General features: G+C 62.2%; 2 protein-coding genes across 2 annotated transcripts; both read right to left on the bottom strand.

Moving 5' to 3' along the window:
- Window positions 1-646: 646 nt before the first annotated feature.
- On the bottom strand, window positions 647-4,414 carry SYNGR2 (synaptogyrin 2). The gene is made up of 4 exons (XM_087826382.1): window positions 4,316-4,414; window positions 2,262-2,499; window positions 1,781-1,920; window positions 647-1,691 (listed from the first exon to the last, which is right to left on the bottom strand). Exons 1-4 carry the CDS (start codon window positions 4,412-4,414, stop codon window positions 1,494-1,496), a joined length of 675 nt encoding a protein of 224 aa, XP_087682508.1. The 3' UTR covers window positions 647-1,493.
- A 1,028-nt stretch (window positions 4,415-5,442) lies between these two features.
- Window positions 5,443-12,324, bottom strand: IL40 (interleukin 40). The gene is made up of 5 exons (XM_016206262.2): window positions 12,301-12,324; window positions 8,475-8,774; window positions 6,717-6,986; window positions 6,499-6,595; window positions 5,443-5,525 (listed from the first exon to the last, which is right to left on the bottom strand). Exons 1-5 carry the CDS (start codon window positions 12,314-12,316, stop codon window positions 5,519-5,521), a joined length of 690 nt encoding a protein of 229 aa, XP_016061748.2. The 5' UTR covers window positions 12,317-12,324; the 3' UTR covers window positions 5,443-5,518.
- Window positions 12,325-13,171: the final 847 nt, after the last annotated feature.

Genomic DNA, 13,171 nt, shown 5'->3' with positions numbered 1-13,171 from the left:
ACGTGGGGTCAGGGGCCGGGGTTACACCAGGGTGTCCCACAGTGGTGAGCCTGTAACTCAGACCCCTACAGGTTTTTACTCGGGATTTTGAAATGATTGGGGCCCACTTTTAACAGCTACCTCTGTCCTTGCTCAACAGGGAAGCTGGGAGCTGCAGCAGGGCCCTTGCCTCTCCCGAGGGGGTAGGGGGGCTGGGTGGCCAAGCCTGCTCCCTGCCACGTCCAGCCTGGGAAGGGTTTCTGGGTGCTGAGCCCTGTCTGCAGGAAGTAGAGGACCCTGGCCCTGACCAGGGTGCCCCTCTCCTGTGAGGGTGGGAAGGAGAGGGTCGCTGGGAGAGGGGCATTCAGAGGGCCAGCACCTAGGTGCCTCCACCAGAACTAGCGAGGGCGCAGCAGGACCCTGGCAAGGCGGCCCAGAAACCCGTCCTGTTTACAAGCTGAGCACAGCTGCTATTTTAAGGTGCTGATGGAAGGCGGTGTGAGGAATGAGACCCCAGGCGGGGAGAGGGCGGTCACTAGACACCCTGGAGGGGCAGCGTGACACAACTTCTTTCAAAATGCCAGTTCCGTACCCGCCCCCCCCAGGGTGCAGGGTGACCCCCAGAGTGGAACTTCTTTCTCCTACTGAGGCCCAACCAATGACGAGATTATGAATGAGAAAAACATTTATTCCATCTCAAAACCAGTCTAACAGAATCTGAGGGGGCTGGATGTCTTCCCCCAAAGCTTTTTAATACATTCAGAACAGCCTGGGGGCTGTGGGTACACCCCACCCCACCTACCTAAGAGTGGCAGAATATTTACATAAAGCTGGGTGTTGTCAGGCAAAGCCCCTCCCAACTGTGGGGTGGGGCGGGGGGATGGCAGGAGCACGGGGCAGAAAGTGTTGCCCAGTGGCCCCTGGGGTGGGCACCAGCCCTGCCCCATGGCTGGCAGGAAGAAGGCCCAGAGGCACTGGCACAGAGTAGTGACCTTGATCCAAGAGCGAGCAGACCCTGCCCTCTAGGGCAGGTGGGGGAGGGGGCACAAAGGAGCCAAGGGGCGGGAAGAGACCTGAGTGAGGAGGAAGGGAGACCCAGCCCCGCACCAGCAACAGCAAGTGGGATGCCCCCCAACCTCGTCTTTGGCAGAGAACCCCAAATCACTGGTCACGGGGCCTGGCTCCTTATGGGCTTGGGACAAACTAAGGCACTTGTCAGATAGCTGTCAGGCACTTAGAGCTACAGGCTGGGGATCATGAAAAGCAATGAAAAAAGTCTAGCTAAAAACCATTTTCTAAAAAATGCCCTTGAGAAGGGGTGGGTGCAGCCCATGGGCATGGGCACTCTGGGCACGGGAGGCAGGGGTTCTCCAGCCTGTGTGTGGGCTCAGGACAGGTCCCACAGGACCAGAGGGGCCAGCAGCTCCAGGAGGCACGCCTTGTGGGAGGAGTTCAGGACTGAGGGGTGGCCCCCTGGGCACCCTCCCTGCACCCTTTACCATCCCTGCTGCGGCTCAGTACACGGGGGGTGGCTGGTAGCCCTCGGTGGTCTCGGCATTCTGGGTGAAAGGCGGCTGCTGGTAGTTGTCCACAGCGGGGCCTGGGTAGGAGGCATAGGCCGTGCTGGGGTCTGGAGTGGGGTCCACGTAGTTCTGGAGGAAGTCGTCTACCCCGGCCTTGTAGCGCTGGTAGGCCAGGGAGGCCAGCAGGCTCTACAGGGAGTCCCAAGGCTAGGTTAATCCACCACCCTTCTCAAAGTCCCCCCCACCCTTCACCAGGGACAATCACTGGGCCCACCTACCCAGGAGAAGATGGAAAAGAAGCTGAAGGTGATGGCTGCTCGGGCCGAGTCTGCTCCCACCAGCACATCTCCCGGCTGGGTGGCTGCCCACTGGTTGGTGAGGAAGCAGAAGCCCACGAACCACAGGAAGGTCCAGAGACCTGGGGAGAGAGCCAGGAGGGCAGCGTCAGCCCCACGGGGGAGGCAGGCATCTCCCAGAAGCCTCCAGGAATGGAAAGGGCACTGAGGCAGAAGCCCGGGTGGAGACAGGGTGGCATGTCCGGAGGCCAGGCTCCAAAGCCCCACACTCGTCACTGAGCACCAGTGGGTTTTGGATGGTTAGCAACCCTGTGCACGAGCCTGTCTGCTCGAGCGGGACCTGTGCCTCTGCTCCCCTCCAGGGGGCTCCGAGGCCCCGTACGCACAGGACCCTGGAGCTTTTGGGAACACCGCCCTCTCCTATTCACCTCCCGGGAGCCACGGAGGTGCCACGGGCAGGTACCTGAGAAGAGCAGGTCGCTGATGACCAGGTACTTGCGGTCAACGGCGTTGCTGATCTGGGGGAAGTAGACGTCGACCACGAAGAAGAAGGCGCAGGCCAGGAAGGCCAGCACCCCGATGGCACTGCCGTAGCGGCAGGCGTCCTCGTTGTGGTTGAACACGCAGTACCTCTGACTGGAGTCGTGGGTGTTGCTGTAGCCCTCGCCCAAGATGCAGGAGAACACTATTATGGCGAAGACCTGGGGGCAGAGGCGGGGAGGGGCTGAGTGGCCACGGGCAAACCCCACGGGCCATGCACAGTGGGGGACCCTGGCCTCGCCCGCTGCCGCTGTCCCCCTTTAGGAGGTCTGCATCAAAGCCCCTTTGGAACCTGGGGAGCGAGCTGATGGGCAAGTTGCTTCCTGGTGTGCGGGGGCCTTTGTTCTCACTTCTCCCTTCTCCCGGGCCCTCTCCAGCGGCCCCATCACAGCTGCCACCGCAAGGGGCATGGCTGGGGATTCCTGGACTGAGGCCGGTGAGGAAAGGTCGGGGATCTCCTGCGAGGGGACTGCCCGCCCGAGCTGCGTGCCTGGAGGGGTCTTTGTGTGATGCGGATTAAGGGTGATCTGCTCACCTCCACTTTCAATAAGTTTTAAACAGGACAGGCCACAGAATCATAGAAACTCAGGCTTCGAGTCTCACCCCCTGACCCCCTGCCTGAGTCACCTCCACAGCACCCAACCTCTCTGCCTGAACGCCCCAGTGAAGGAAGCCGGCCCACCTCTCAGGACAGCCCAGCCAGCACCCTGGGAGGGGGAAGACTCACAGCCCCAGCCCCTCCCACTTCCCTGCCCCAGCAGGCCGCCCCAGTTTGTCCAGCTTGCTTTCTGCAAGGACTTCCGGACTCCGGCGTCCTGGCTCCTCCCCTCTGAGAAAACCCCCATCTGCCTCCCACCCACAGGGGTCCTGACCACACAGGGTGCTCCAGGCTGGTCTGAGCCGCGGGCCTGTGGATAGGGCTCTGCACCCAGAGCCCTGGAGGACCCGGTGGAGGGGGTGCACCAGCCAGAACTCCAGGGGTGGTTCCAGGCCCTTGGGAACAGCCTCATGTCACCTGGTGTCCTCCCCAAACTTCAAGGCCACGGCCCATCTCCCCCCTGCCCGTCAGCAGATGCAGGGCTGTGTGACATCTGGCTCCTGGGAAGGGCCCTGCCCCACCCGGCTGGCCGCCAGCACAAGGCCCTCTCAGTAGGCTCTGGAGCTGGCAGGCACAAGCCCCACCCCCAGCGGGATGGAGCCGGAACTCCAGGATGCTGGGAGCAGCTGCCAGGCCCGACTCCTGGCACTGCCATCCCGACACACAGGCACCCGCTCCCGGAGTCAGACCTCACAGTCAGGCCAGGCGGGGACATGGGTGCCACCGGGGCACCTCCGAAGGTTCCAGTCCCAGGCAAGGGCGGTGTGAGCCCCGCAGGCCCAGCCCGCTGCCTGCCCACCTTGTTCGGCTTTGGATGCCAGGTGCCCAAGAACGTGGGACCCACCCCCAACCTTAACCTGGGGCTGGGGGGCTCGCCCAGCTCATGGGGAGGGGTGCGTCCTAAAGCCCTCACCCGGTGTTGGGTGGGGAAGCAGACCTGCAGGCTCCTCCTGCGCGGAAAGGGGATCCTGTCTCAGGGCGCTGGGCACCCCACCGCCCGCACCCCACGTGGCCTGGGAAAGCCCCTTCCAGGTGAAGTCCCCAAGCTGGAGTCCCGAGCGCCGGCCACCTGTCCTGGAGCCGCCCCAAACCCCTCCCGCTGCCAGCAGGGAGCCGGCCCGCTCACCCCCAGGCCCCGGATACAGGGTGCCCGGGCCCCGGGGTGGAGGGCGCCCGGGCCCCGGGGTGGGGGTGCCCGGGCCCCGGGGTGGAGGGCGCCCGGGCCCCGGAGTGGGGGCCGGCGGAGCGCGGTGGGGGGGGTGGCGGGTCCGCGCCGCGCGCCGCCTCCCCGGGGCCCGAGGCCGCTTCCACCTGTCGCGCTCGCGGGCCCCCGGGGCCCGGGCGGAGTCGGGGCGCCCGCCCCGCGCCCCGCGACTCACCGCGCACACGGCGCGCGCCAGCACCTGCGGCTGCGCCAGGAAGCTCCGCAGGTCGAAGGAGCCGCCCGCCTTGGCCGCGCCGTAGGCCCCGCTCTCCATGTCGCCGCCGCCTCGCCGCCCGCACCGCGGAGGAGCCGGCGGGCGCCCCGCCCCGCGCCGCGCCCCGCCCCGCGCCGCCCCCGGGGCGTGGCCTGCGCCGCCCCAGGGACCGAGGGCAAAGTGCGCGCGGGCGGCGGGGCGCCCGCGAGGCCCTCCGGCCCCGGACCCCGCGCAGCCCCGCCTCGGGGGTCCCGCCCCCCGCGCTGGCCCCAGCGCCACCGAGAGGGCAGAGGGCGCCCAGGACGAGAGGGGCTGCGGAGGCCCGGCCCTCGGCCCCGCCCACGCTTTGCCCTGCTGCCCGCCGCCTCCTCCAGGAAGCCGGCGGGACGCGGGCCCTGTGCGCACCCCTCGTCCGTGGGGCCCGCGGGCCACAGCCGGGCCCCTCCCTGCCTGGCCTAAGCAGGGGTGGGGTCCAGGCCGCCCCCCGTTTCTCCTGGGCTGGGTCCCGCGCCCAGGTAGAGAAGCGGTGGGGCTTCAGGCGTCGGGGCTGCAGGATGCTGTGCGGACAGAAACGGGGGACAGAAACGGGGGGCCAGGCCACAGGCGGGGCAGAGTTTAATCCAGGTCTTGCCTGAGCCGGGTCGGAGCGTCTGAACACGGACGGCTCCGTGCGGGGCTGGGGTGCCTGCTTCGGGGGCCACAGGCCAGACAGCCTTCCTTTGCTGTTACAGGTAAGGTTGGGGGGGGGTGCTGGCCAGGTGGGGCCCAGTCCTCCCAGATGAGCAGGACCGTCAGTGGGTGGAGCCAGAGGACTGGGCCTCCAGGAGATGGGGTGCCGCTCTGGGGAGGAGGGGAGCCCGCGTGTGGTGGGGAGGCCCTGGGTGGGGGTGCAGCTGGGCCTTTTCAGTCGACCCCCACCTTCTTCCCAGCCCGGTGTGCGGGTGACAAGCAGCGGAGGGGCGAGGTCAGGGCCCTTGCCGAGCCCCTCTGTCTTTCAGACCTCTTCCCCCACAGCCCCGACCCCATCCTGCAACCCTCCCCGCAGAGCACGGGGCTGCAGGCATCCAGGCTGCCCGGGTTGCTCTTCATTCACACGGGGGGTCATCCTGCGGGGGGCAAGGCTGGGGCTCTCCCCGGGGACTCCGCTGAGCTTGCATCTTCCGGTCACAACCTTGATCACAAAGGAGGTGAGACTCCAGGTTAGGGAGACGCACCTCCCAGCCACCCCTCCCAAGGCCTCTTGGAATTTTATGGTGCCAAGTGCATCGGTGCCCAGGGCAGGAAGAGGGGTGTGAGGCTTTGTCACTCCACTAAATGAAAGAGGGCACTGAATCACCCAGAGGGCAAGTACTGCCCCAGTCACATGGTGAGTAGGAGTCAGGTCTCTACACCCCATTTTATAGAAGGAAAAACTGAGGCTTAGAGAGAGGTGACACGGCTCTCCCACGAGTCTGGCCTCTGGGAAGGACAGAGACTTTGGAGGCAGAGGCCACGGGATAAGACACTGCCCACCGAGGAGGCGGGGCCAGGGGACAGCAGTGTCGGGAACCAAGGGAGGTGAGAAGCTGATGGGCTCAGGTGACTGCGCCACAGGCCGGGCAGGTGAAGCACACAGAGGCCTGTGGCACCTGGGTTTGCACAACACAAAGGCCCTGGTCACTTTACAAGTTATTGGAATGATGATGACCTTGGAGAAGGGACCCCAGGAGGTCCAATCCCTGCCTCTTGTCACCAGCTGGGAAGCAGTGACCTACATGGTTTCCATGGAGGTCAGAAGCTCCTGATCCACCCTGGTCCCGGGAGGCATGTCCCCCACCCTAACATCCCTCCTCAGGCCCATAAGGAACCCAGGGGAGTGCCCCACTCAGGGGCCAGCCGACTGCATTGCAGGGCCGCACACTGGGGCCAGTGGGCAGGGTCACATAACGCCACGAATGAGCCAGCCCTCAGCAGGCACGTGGCACAGAGCAGGCCCTTGATGAGCTTCTACAAGTCCCACGCAAGTGATACGGCGCTTTCTTTGTCCCGGTGGGAGCCCTGCCCTACAAACCCACCACCCTCTGCTCTCCAGCCAGGGCCTCTGCTGGTTCACACAGGCCACCCGCTTTCCTCCCCGTCCCCCACATCCAGCACCCACCGCCTACCTCCTCCATGCGGTCCAGCTCAGCATCCCGGAGGTGATGGCCACGATGGAGGTGAGGCTGGCAGCCAGCACGATGGTGGCTTCCTTGGACAGCTGTCCTGTGAAGGAGGCAGGAGGGGCCAGGGTAGGCAGGGCTGCTTCCCAATGCCCTTCCCTGCTCTTGGCACCTCTCACCCACCTACCCAGAAGTGCCAGCTGGAAACCAAGGGGCCCTCTCACCTGGGGGCACCAGTGTAAGGGGGCTGCTCTGGGCGCTGATGGCATTCTCCGCCTTGCACTGGAACCAGTCTAACGTCTGGGTCAGTGGGAAGGAAAAGTTGGCGGGCTGCCCGTGGTGTGGTGTCTGCTGCATGTAGATACGCCCGTCCTTTCCGACCAGTGTGTAGGTGATGGGTGGGCTGCCCGAGGATGCCTGGCAGGATATCTCTACCCTCGGGCCTGACGACCTGTCCAGCAGGGTGAAGTTAGCTTGCAGCTGGGACACGGGCTCTGGCAGGATGGGACAGAAAGGAAGCTCAGGCATGGCTGGGAGACTTGAACAGCTTCTCCTCAGCAAGCTCCCTTGTCACAAAATAACAAACCTGGAGGCCTATGGGTGATTGCGCCCCCTCCAGGCAGCCTTCTGGATTACTCCCTCTGCCTTGTGTCTGGGCTTCTGCCCTACTTGCAGTGTGTACCACACAACTTCTCATTTGGTTTTAGTCTCATGTAGTATATTCAGGATTGCTAGACTTAGCAAAGAAAAATACAGGACGCCCAGCTAAATTTGAATTTCATGTGAAAAATGAATAATGTTTTAAAAATATGTTTTTATTGCTTTTAGAGAGAGAGGAAGTGAGAGGGAGAAAGAGAAAGAAACATGGATGTGAGAGAGAAACATCAATTGGCTACCCCCTGCCTGCCCCCTACTGGGGGATCAAGCCTGCAACCTGGGCATGTGCCCTGACCTTTGACCTCTTGGTGCATGAGACAACCCTCAACCACTGAGCCACACTGGCCGGGCAACCATGGATAATTTTTTAGTATGAGCACATCCTATGCAAAATTTCTCTGGCAGTCCTACTTACATTCTTTCAGCCCTGGCTCTTGCACTGAAATACAAGAGCCAAGGACAAGAACTGTTACTTAGGAGAGTCTAGATTCTGGAATCCTCCAGGGCCTTCCACCTAATGCTCTAAACCCCACCGTCCCTTGCCCAATTCTTTCCATTGACTAAGAACTTCCATTGACCCCTTTCTCCCCTCCTGGAGCAGGGCCTACTATCTTTGTTTTGTAGATGAAGCAACCTCTCTGAGGCTCAGAGGGGTTGAGTGACTTGCCCAAGAACCCACAGCCTGCAAGTGTGGAGATTTGAACCCTCTGCCTGTAGCGCTCCAAACTCGGGGCTCTCCTCCCCAGGCTGTCTCCGTCTGGGTTCAGGCCCATGGGGTCACAGCCCCAGCACCAGTCTGGCAACCCTTGCCGGCTCCCACCCCCAGGCCCCCCACCAGGAGGGCAGCTGGGGACAGGAATGGGAAGGATGCAAGTTTGGGAGCCCCACGGAGTGGGGTTTGGAACAATCCTTTGCCCTTTGCAAGCCAGGCAACCTGGGACAACTGCCTTGATCTCTAAGAGCTTTCGCTTCCTCCCGTAGAGGCTGGAACCCTGACCTCACCCTCAGCTGCTGAGATTATACCAGATGACCATAAAATGTGTCCAGTTTATCAGCTTGAGGTCAGAGCTCAGCAAGCCCTCGGCACTTGTTTCACTCTCTCTTCAGCCCTCTTGTGGCCCAGCCAGGGGACTGTGTCCTGGGGGCCCAGCCAGGATCTATACCTGGCCTGTGAGCAGGCCCCAAGGGATTGAGAGAGTGGCCCTTGGAGCCAGGCAACCTCTTGTCCCAGACGCCAGTCCCCACGCTTTCCACTCCCCAGGAGCTTCATTTACCTTCCAGGCCCTGTGCCCCACCCGCCCCGCCCCCACTCCCCACGCACTCACTGGTCCACAGCTCCCAGTACATCTGCAGCACGGCGCTGGTTAATCGCAGACCCGAGGTGGTGACCGCCTGGCAGGTGTAGGTGAGCAGGTCTGGCCGGGACTTGAGTGTGACATTGATGCTGAAAGAGGCCGGGTCTCGGGTCCTCATCACCTTCTTGGCCACTTCAATGTTCTGGCTCCCCCAGAGGGAGTAGGTGACAGGCGGGGGCACCTGGGGTGAGTGGCAGGTTATGGCAACTTGGCGGCCCCGGGGGAAGACCTCCAGGACCTGGTAGGCGATGAAGATCTCAGGGGTGAGTTCTGGAAGGTGAAACAGAACGGGAGGAAGGAAACCAACATTTATCAAGCGCGGTGAGAAAATGCTGGTTTGTCGGTTCTTCGACAAGTTAAACCATGAATCACCATATGGCCGAGCAACGCTACTCCTCGAAATACACGCAAAGAGCTGAAAACGGGACTGGATCAGATACAGGCGAGGCGCGCACATGTCCCAGCGGCACTGTTCACGACCACCGAGAGGCGGGCACAGCTTCCAGGTCCGCAAATAAAACATGGCCCATCCACACAGCGGAACAGCGTTCACCAGAGGACTGAAGGGCCCTGGCCGGGTAGCAAAGTGGTTAGAGCGTCAGCCCTTGCACTCAAGGGTCCTGGGTTTGATCCCGGCCCCTATCGGGGCGTTTGTGGGAGGCAATCAATTGGTGTTCCTCTCTCACATCGATGTTTCTCCCCCCACCCCCGCCTCCTTCCACTCTCTAAAAGTCAATGGAAAAAATATCCTTGAGTAAGGATTAAAAAAAAAAAAAAAAAAAAAGCTGTATCTAGAGTTGAAGCTACTCTCTGGGGCACCATTTTGCAAACTGCTACCAATTATGTCATCAGTGTGACCCTGGGGCCCAAGGCTCAGCTCACAGCCCAGAGCCGCACTGGGCCAGACTCCTCCGGGCAGAGGCACCCGAGACACCTCTCTTTCTCTGTCTCTCTGTCTCTCTCTCTGCTTCCTGCAGGCAGGGGAAAGACCCTGACTCATAAAAGCGAAAGGAAAAAGCTGCCCACCTTCATTTCCATTTCGAGGGCCATGAATAGAAGCTTGATTTACATACGCTCACGGACGGGAGCAGTTTCCTGCACACTGCTTGGGGCCCTCACTCGTGACCCTAACTAGACTCGGGGGCTTTTCCTTTGGGTTCCTTAGGGTACGTAGGCATCTCGCTCACCAATACCAAGTGGTCTGTCATTTAATTTAAAGTTCACCAAGTGCCTCAGAACATTTGAATGACTGGGTGACACACTCAAAATTCCATGAGGTGAGATGAGAGCGAGGCCACCCTTGGGCCCAGAAGCTGAGCCGGGCGGAGGCTGGGCCCTCCCTCTGTGGCTAAAGAAAAAAGTTAAGGCGATTACGGCTTATGTCCAAGCCAGGGACAGAGGAGCAGCTGCCCAGCACTGCCCAGAGGCCCTTGGGGTCACCCCTCTCCCCACACGTGTCTCTGTGACCACTGGAAGTTTGGACATTCTAGTCCCAACCCGAGGCCCAACTCCTGAGACCTGAGGCAGGAGGTGCTCTTTCCACTTGTAAAAATAAAGCGTGTCGCCCGGCGGTCGCCGTGCTCCCGGCAGCAGCCCCACAGCCGGCGTGTGCACCGCATTGTCGCGACCTTTCTCCTGTCCCGAGCCAACCCTGCGCGTGTCCTACAGGAACCTGCTGCGCAGGCGGGAAGCCCGGGAGCAGGGGCTCCACCCTGCGGCCCCGGTGTGCCGCGGGCTGCCCCATCCAGGCGTGCGCACGTGCTCCGTGACGGTCACACCATGGGGTCAGCTGAGGACACATTGCTCGGAGCATCTCCGGCCTCTCCCGCGGGGAGCCGGCGGGTGACTCTCAGGGCCACTCTCGGGGATTTCGAAACACGCAGTTAGCTTTTCTAGAGTCTTGGCGCTGGAGGTCCCTCGCACCCAGTGTCCTCTGCCCCACTTCTCGCTCCGCTGAAGCTGTTCCAGGGCCACGAGGTTCCATGTGCGGCTGAGCCTCACAGTCCCCGCAGGTGCTCAGGCCCAAGCCTTGGGGTTGTCTCCACAGCTCCACCTGGGCCCGCCCACCAGCTGGTGCAGCTGGCCTCACCTTCGGGCTACACCCCACCCCTTCTCCATGTTATCACGGGTCTCTCCTCTGGATCGGGGGGCAGCCTAAGGGCTCCCTGGGCTGTACCCAGGCCCCCAGGTGTCTCTTCTCAGCACAGCCGCCCAGAGGACCCACGAGGTTCAGTCAGGTTGCCTCTCTGCAAACCCTCCCACAGCTGCACCCACTGACCGGTCCTGCCCCCCCTCCCCCCCACCCCCCTTCTGTGCTATGGCCCTGCAGGCCCTTGTCCAGGCACATCCTGCTCTACATGTCTTTGCTTGGGGGTCCCCCTTTCAGTGCCAACTTCCCAGTAAATGCTGCCCTGCCTCCCCACCCCACCGTATGTCCCCTTCCCTCCCATCACTTGCTTTTCTCTAGGACGATGAACTGCAATCTAGCACACTCTCCAGCCATCACCTGTTTCCCCGGCCCCACGGGAGTATAAGCTCCCTGGGGGCAGGGGTTCATCCTGGGGCCTACGGAGTATAAGCTCCCTGGGGGCAGGGGTTCATCCTGGGGCCTACGGGAGTATAAGCTCCCTGGGGGCAGGGGTTCATCCTGGGGCCTAGGGGAGTATAAGCTCCCTGGGGGCAGGGGTTCATCCTGGGGCCTAGGGGAGTATAAGCTCCCTGGGGGCAGGGGTTCATCCTGGGGCCTAGGGGAGTATAAGCTCCCTGGGGGCAGGGGTTCATCCTGGGGCCTACAGCGGGGGCCAGCACCAGGTGCTCAGCCAGGGCTTGCTGGATGAGTGAGCGAGTGAATGATTTACCAGTTGGTTTCTCAGGAGTTCAGTGAGCAGAACGTGCTGGGCAAGAGTCTGAGCAAAGTCAGGGGACTGAGAGCGAGGGATCCGCCCTGCCCAGGTACTTCCCAGAGACCTGGCTGGGCAGCCTGTGCCCTGTGCAGGGCTCTGCTCTCTTTTTTTAAGTGAAAACACCACAGTGTGTTTTGAAAGCAAATGAGGAAATGACAGTTCAGCCTGTGCTGATCAAGTGAGACCCGCCCTTCAGTGTCCAGAGGCGGATGCCTGCTCTCTGACCCTGCGACCAGATGGGAGGAAGAGCAGCTCCCCTGCCCTGGGACCAGCAGGAGGAGGCCACCCACCACCTTGACCATAAGGCTCACAGGGTTAGAAATGGGCGCAGGAGGGAGGGGACGAGAAGGGAGGGGAGCCGGAAAGCGGAGGGGCAGAGCTTAGGGGAAACGGCAGGACCAGGACTGTCCCCTCCCCCAGCTCTGTACCAGCCCCTTAGACTCACGGAGGGCAGGTCCTGAGCCCTCCTGCTGTCTCTGGGAGTGAGGCAGCCTCCCATCTGCTGGACCTCTGGGGGAGCCTGGACGTCCCCACTCACTCATTACCCCCATCCTGGGCCATGGTGACCCATCAGAATGACCCTGACCCTCTCTGTGTCACACCCACCGGGCAGATCTGTGGAGCTTCCGCTCCATACCTGGCACCTGGGGCAGAGTGATTGGAATGCATCTGCCCAGGGACACACCCGCCTCCGCCCTTCACCAGTACTGCCCCTCCCCCACCCCACAGCATACACACAGCCCACGGGAGGCCCCCCTCCCCAGCCTTCTCCTTCCCACTCCCCTCGGGGATTGCCACCGGGAGATGCCCCCTCAGCAGCAGCAACCTCCCCCCAGCCGAGGCAACCACCACGGGCGGGGGCCCCGCTCCCTCCAGCCTGCTGGGCTACTCACCTCTCTCCTGCTCCATGGAGAAGCTGCTGGTGGCTGTAAGAGAGGGAGATGGAGAGGGGGGTAAGAAGAGCTCCCTGGGGGAGGGGAGGCTGGAGTCCACCCCGAGAGCCTCCTACAGAGCCCAGATGGGAGGCCCCGGACCTGTCAAGTATCTTCACTCACAAAAGTTCTTTTGAGCCCATGATTAGTATCATCAGCCCATTTTGCAGATGTGTAAATAGTGGGCCCAGAATGGAGAAGCAGTGACGGGGCCACACATCCCACGAGAGGCTGGTCTGAGACTCAAGCCTAGGTCTTTGTCTCTCTTTCCTGTGCTTCCGGAGGTGTCCATACCTTCAGGTCCCACCTCTCCTGTGCCCCCAGCACCCAACACCCTCTGCACAGCGGCCCCCTTCCAGGATGTCCCTGGTGGGCTCACCCAGTACAGCCAAGCAGCACAGCAGCAGCAGCCTCATGCCTCTCTGTGTGCCGGGCCCTCTGCCCAGGCTCCAAAAAGCTCCCTTGATCCGGGGCCTCTACTCTGGGTCCCCCAGGATGCTCCCTGGGAGGTACCTGCAGCAAGGAGATAACCCAGAGGCCCCAGCACCCCAGGGCCCCAGCAACCAGGGCTCAGCCCAGAGCAGCAGACTCTGCCCCACCCTGCAGGGACTGAGGAGGCGCCTGGGCCTTGGGGCCACCACTGCTGGGCTGTGGGCCCCTGGGCTGTTGGGTAGGTACTGTCCTTGTCCTAACCCCTGGAGCGCGTGTGTTACCTGCTAAGGAGGACTTGAGTTGGTTAATCTGACGAGTTCAAGGTGGGGGGATTATCCTACACTATTGGGGTGACAGGACGTAAAGATGGGGCCCTTCCCAAGCTCCACAGGGGAGTCTC

This window comes from Miniopterus natalensis, chromosome 17, assembly GCF_054644295.1.
Source record: "Miniopterus natalensis isolate mMinNat1 chromosome 17, mMinNat1.hap1, whole genome shotgun sequence".
Taxonomy (NCBI): Eukaryota; Metazoa; Chordata; class Mammalia; order Chiroptera; family Miniopteridae; genus Miniopterus; species Miniopterus natalensis.
Note: the sequence above shows the minus strand (reverse complement) of the source record. Positions and strands in the feature narration are given on the sequence as shown.